Here is a 6,000-nt window from a genome sequence, read left to right as displayed (position 1 = left end):
TCCTCCTCCTCCTCCTCCCTCCTTCCTCCCTCCTCCCTCCTCCCTCCTCCTCCTCCTCCTCCTTCCTCCTTCCTCCCTCCTCCCTCCTCCTCCCTCCTGCCTCCTCCTCCTCCCTAAGCTAGTCGCTGCTGTGTCTACCTGCATGTTGTTTCTTCTTCCTGCCCACAGCAGCTCCTATGATCTCCAGCAGCTCTGTGTCCGAGGCTCCAGAGCGGAGGATGTCCCTCAGAGAAACCTCCGAGTTCCCAAACAGACACACCTAGGTGAGGGGGGGGCAGAGGAGGGAGGATTACATCACACAAACACACATAAAAACAGAGGTACACTCACACAATTCGTGAGCTTAGAATCATAAGGTTCTATCTCCGTTTAGGGCAGTTCAGAGATATTGAGCGTCAAAGTTTTTACATTCCATTATGTTTTGTGAGATGGAATCTTTGTATTTGATTAATTACTAACTAAAAAATGTCAACATTTTTAAAATAACACCACACAGGCATTAATAAACACCTAATGGATCAGATTATGTAAAAAACTCAATTTTGACCAAAAATATATATATATTTTTTTTTAATAGATATATATTTATTTCTTATAATTCTAACGTCACAAATTCTCAAACAACCCGGATGGAAGAGAGTACAGATGGGTAACACGCACATTGAACAGGGTTCCTACAAGTTTCAACAAGTCACATTTAAGACCCTTTTAGACCTTTTTTAGACCTCTTTGAATAGAGGTTTAGACCTATTCGCGACACCATATGCAGTGGCGTAGCGGACGGGCCCGCAAGCGACGCACCGCGGGGTGGCCCCAGCCACTAGGGGGCCCCCTAACATTGGTTGCTAGCACCCCCTCTCATTGCTCTCACTTGTTTGTACCTTTTGCTAAGTCAAGCATTTAGAATGTAGAGTGCATATTGCGAAATTTCGCAACGTCAATAATGCATCGGACAGTGTTTCCTCCAGGATTTTTCACATTAGTGGCGGAGTGTTCCTGTGTGCAGGAAGAACAACAGACGGCGCAGGCGCCAGACTAGACTAGATGATCGTACTCGCCTGTCGATCACCCGTACGCTTTGATAATATCTTCACTCACGATCATCTAGTCTAGTCTCGCGCCTGCGCCGTCTGTTGTTCTTCCTGCACACAGGTAAACATATCCAGGATCCAGCAGCGTCGTCGTGCTCGCGCAAACAAACTCAGCGAAGGTTTTACTTGCTCCGGACAAGTAAAACGGCGTTAATGTCGAACCCTGAGTCACTTTAGACCCCACAGTCTACACTTCACTGGCAAAGGAAGCAACTCACCATGAGAGGAAGGGGGTTGTGGACTCATTTACCACTGGTACAGGGTTGTGGTTTTCCAGTATCAATGCGCCTCCCATTGATACTGGAAAACCCTGTACAGTGGTAAATGAGTCCACAACCCCCTTACTCTCATGTAGGGCTGCCACGATTAGTCGACTAGTCGCGACGACGTCGATTACCAAAATCGTCGCCGACATATTTGGTAATCGACGTCGTCGCATGTTTTTTTGGAGCTGAAATAATAAATGTTTGTTTTTTTTCGTTTTTCTTCCCTGAAGCTGCCACTGGCTAGCGTCTCCCAGTGTCTTTGATGTACATGCGCAGTGTCGGTCATCCGGGGCACACGTGACATCCCCGGAAAAACAAACAGAGAGAAATGTCTTCCCGTCCTCGTACGTCTAAAATGTGGGAGCATTTCAACCACAACGTTGAAAAAAAGAATGTAAAAAATACAATTTGCAAAGCTGAACTCGCTTATCATGGCAGCACGTCTATGATGCTCGAGCATCTCAAAAGGAAGCACGTTGTGGCAGATGACGAGGAAGACGATGGCTCGTCTCGGTAAGCTAGTGAGCTTGTTATTGGCTAACGATATCGTTACGTTAAAAGCCTTCTTACATTATTTTACGTTATGTGCTGTAACGTTGTCATCAAAGCGATACTTATCAAATAGCTAAAAATGTTGTCTTAACGTTACAGTGCTAAGAAGGCGCGTTCTACTATGGAAAGCAAAACTTTTGTACTCTGTACAAGTATTTATTTTTGTTTTTGTATTCTTTTGGTTGCCTAGTGCCTAGCCTACCTCATTTTACTGAGCAGTTTGCACTCTCTACTACTCTTTACATTACATTACATGCAAGTGATGCCAGAAATAAATCTGCAAAGTTCATTAAAATATCTATTTTTGAGTGAACAATCATTTTAATTGTCTTTATTTTTAGTTAGCACATGCCTACAACAACAACTAACAACTTCAAGCTAAATTTAGAAGCTGATTTAGAAGATGATAGCTAAATAAGAGCGATTGAGTAATTGTGCGATAAGCTGTAATTTATGATCCGATTAGTCGACTAATCGTTAAAATAATCGGTGACTAGTCGACTATGAAAATAATCGTTTGTGGCAGCCCTACTCTCATGGTAAATTGCTTTTCTACAACAGCCACCACATAATATAAAAAATAAATACACAGTTGTAACATTAAATTCATGTATTTACAATCATTAATCGTTTCAGAATACATAATATCCTTCCGCCACAGAATATAGTCCCATAAACCAGATCAACCATTGCATTGTAGGTCAGCACAGGTGTTCTTAATCAGATTGATTGGGAGGCGCATTGATACTGGAAATGCTGAAAGGTCTGAACTGTGGGTTGTTGTTGAGATATTTACCACTGTTTGCTAGCCAATCAGAATCCAGTATCCAAACATGCTGTTGTAGAAGCGGTGTTTTACCTTGAGGTTGCCGTCTGCCGTGATACGTAGGCGGTTGCAGGAGCCACAGAAGTGTTCTGACATGGAGGTGATGAACCCCACCTTACCCTGGAAGCCTGGGACCCTAAACATCTACAGGACGACAAGAACGGGGACAGGTAATATAGACGGCTGCTCCATCTCCCCATCCTCCGAAGTCCGAAACCTGGGCGTCATCCTGGACTCCACCCTCTCCTTCCACTCCCACATAAAATCCATCGCTAAATCCTAAAAGCTGAAGGTGAGTAGAGGAAGCCATTGGCCTTCCCCTCAATTCGGTTGTTAAGTCTGACGTCAAACGTGACGTTTAGCGGGTCCAAACTAGAAATTCCCTGCACCAGAGTACCAGTGTACTAAAGCACCAGAGTACCAGTGTACTAAAGCACCAGAGTACCAGTGTACTACAGAGGTAGAATGACAGTTCAATCTTTTTTAGACTCGGATCTATTCATACAACAAGGGACACAGCACTTTCCCGTTTTTCCCGCCTTTTTTCTATGGTTGTTCAAGTTCAGAGAGGCCGTTGGGCCAATTCGGTTGTTAAGTCGTGACGTTTTTCCGGGTCCAACGTTGGCTGAGGCGCTCTCTTCGAAATGCCTCAGTAATAACAATAATTCATTATATTTGTATAGCGCTTTTCCGAGGCTCAAAGACGCTGACAAATATGGGGAAAAAGGGAAAGTGCTGCGTCCCTTGTTGTATGAATAGATCCCAGTCTAAAAAACGATTGAACTGTCATTCTACCGCTGTCGTACACTGGTACTCTGGTGCAGGGAATTTCTGGTTTGGACCCGGAAAATTGCTAAACGTCACATTTGACGTCAGACTTAACAACCGAATATAGAGGGGAAGGCCAATGGCTTCCTCTACTCACCTTCAGCTTCTGAGCACCCCAGTGTCCTTATGTGTAATCTTCCACTTTAATTAGCATCTGACTTATCTTGCAAGACCATGTGGGTGAACCCCACTGACCAGGAAGACAATCGAGACAATCAATTAAGTCTTGAGGCCTGGGTGATAGAATGAGATTCATTCTGGACTAACACCTCAACACACTAACACCTCAGCCTCAACACACTAACAACCTCAGCCTCAACATAAATGGATGACGTCATCATAATATAGGATACGCCCAGCACACAAAATATTTAATTTGGCCGGCGATGATACAGGCATGTTAGATCAATAATTCAGAGATTTCAGAGAGTGTGTGTGTGTGTGTGGGGGGGACGGGGGACGACGACTGACCTTGGCCGTGTCCGTCTGTCCAATGGGAAGCTGTTCCAGGCCGGGCCACTGCTGTCTGATGCGGTCCAACATCTCCTGGTAGCTCACCATCTTCTTGAAGTTCCACTTGTTACCTGCAGGGGGCAATAGCACTGGTGTCAATGTAACAAAGTAAACATTGGCATTCTTTCTCTGAGTCAGGAGCTCATTTGATTTTTTTATTTGATTAGATTTTTATTAGGAATTTACAATAGAATCATTTTACGCATTATGACACTAAGTAATGTCCAGAGGACAGCACTTGAAAGCATTATTTAAAACACTTATTTCCAAAGTGGTCCTCAATGGAAACATAAAATGAATGAAACAAAACATCACACAGTATAAAACATAAAATGAATAAAACTAAACATCACATCATAAAACAGCATAAAAAAACAGTATAAGAACACAGCATAGAAAAAACACATATTAAAACACACAACATGGAAACATAAAGTGAAACAAAACAAAACGGAAACACCCTCTCTTTCTTAGGGGTGAGCCATTAGTTCTCCCCATAAATATGACTTCACTTCTTTTGTTTTAAAGATGGCTTTGCTTTGGCATTGCTGAATATGCAGAGGCAGATGGTTCCATAAAGAAATCCCAGTATAGAAAAAGGAGCTTCTTGCTGTTTTACTTTTGACAAAAGGAACATTGCATGACATAATACTCATGTTAACTGTACTGTGTTAACTGTACTGTGTGTATGTCTCCAAGTTTGGTAAACAAGACTGAAGAGATATACCCAGACTCGGGTGCTGTCAATTTCGCCCACACACACAAGGATTTTTGGTCGTAAATATTGAACACGTTTAATATTTACAATTGTCGGCCCCGACCATTTTTCCGAGCAGATTGTCGGGGGAAATGGACTCTTAACACACCTCACACCACAGGATAATCTTGTAGGATAATCTTTAGATCCATCTGATAATCGGGCGTTTGCTGTCCTTGGTCGGAAAGGGGGGAAATCGAGCCAAAATCGGCCAGATTATCTTTATGTGTGTACCCGGCTTGTCCTACGGTCTAGGATTGGACTACTCACCCCCACACACACACAGAGACACACACACACACACACACACACACACACACACACAGACATACTCACCGTCAAAGGGCATGTACTCGATGAAGCGCACCTCCAGCGGCCTCTTCTCTGTCAGGAAGACAAAGTCCAGCAGCTCATCCTCGTTCAGGCCCCGCATGACCACACAGTTCACCTGCAGAGGAGCAATGCTACACTCATCTGCTATGACCACACAGTTCATCTGCAGAGGCACGGAGCAACGCTACACTCATCTGCTATGACCACACAGTTCACCTGCAGAGGCACGGAGCAACGCTACACTCATCTGCTATGATGACCACAGGCTGTGCATGTACACACACATCTGCACACACCTGTGCAAACACACACGAGTGAAGTGTGACTGTGGGTTGTTACCTTGACGGGGTTGTAGCCCATCTCAATGGCTTTCTCAATCCCCTCCATGACCTTGTGGAACCCTGGGAAGAAGAGGAAGGAAGAGGAAGGACTGTTAAAACAGAGCTTAAGTACTGGTAACTAACTAATACAAATGGAACTAACTTCCACACAAGCATTACATTTAACACTAGAACAGCCGTGCCTATTTTACCTACTAGTAGAGCCGCCTTGGGGATTCAAATAGACCCCCTTTTTAGAATGGAAATCTGCTATTTACACACAGAGATCACTAGAGGGCGCTTCTTTTTTTTAGCCTGCCTCCTACACAGAAAAACTGCTAAACAGCTTTATACTTATGTTATCCTGAAGTGATTTTGGAAAATGTAAGGATACTGGGTGGTAGAACGCACATATCTAGGAAAAGTCATGAAAGGAGGGTCCTGAAATTTGATCGAGTGCAAAGATATACTTTTTATTGTTTTTTACTCACAGGGGTCACCGTGTAACAAGTGC

The 6,000-nt window shown here is 43.7% G+C and overlaps 1 protein-coding gene across 2 annotated transcripts in view; it reads right to left on the bottom strand.

Moving 5' to 3' along the window:
• mocs1 (molybdenum cofactor synthesis 1) overlaps positions 1-6,000 on the bottom strand; it is a 29,895-nt gene that overhangs the window by 12,027 nt on the left and 11,868 nt on the right. For both annotated transcript variants that reach the window (XM_080545385.1, XM_080545386.1), the window contains exons 5-9: positions 5,506-5,567; positions 5,170-5,281; positions 4,035-4,147; positions 2,769-2,879; positions 139-259 (exon numbers count right to left, since the gene is read on the bottom strand). In XM_080545385.1, the coding sequence (XP_080401511.1) occupies positions 139-259; positions 2,769-2,879; positions 4,035-4,147; positions 5,170-5,281; positions 5,506-5,567 (519 nt within the window). The remainder of the gene's footprint in view (positions 1-138; positions 260-2,768; positions 2,880-4,034; positions 4,148-5,169; positions 5,282-5,505; positions 5,568-6,000) is intronic.

This window comes from Nansenia antarctica (genome assembly GCF_963989245.1).
Source record: "Nansenia antarctica genome assembly, chromosome: 1".
NCBI classification, from domain to species: Eukaryota; Metazoa; Chordata; class Actinopteri; order Argentiniformes; family Microstomatidae; genus Nansenia; species Nansenia antarctica.
This window is presented reverse-complemented; position numbering and strand designations above follow the sequence as displayed.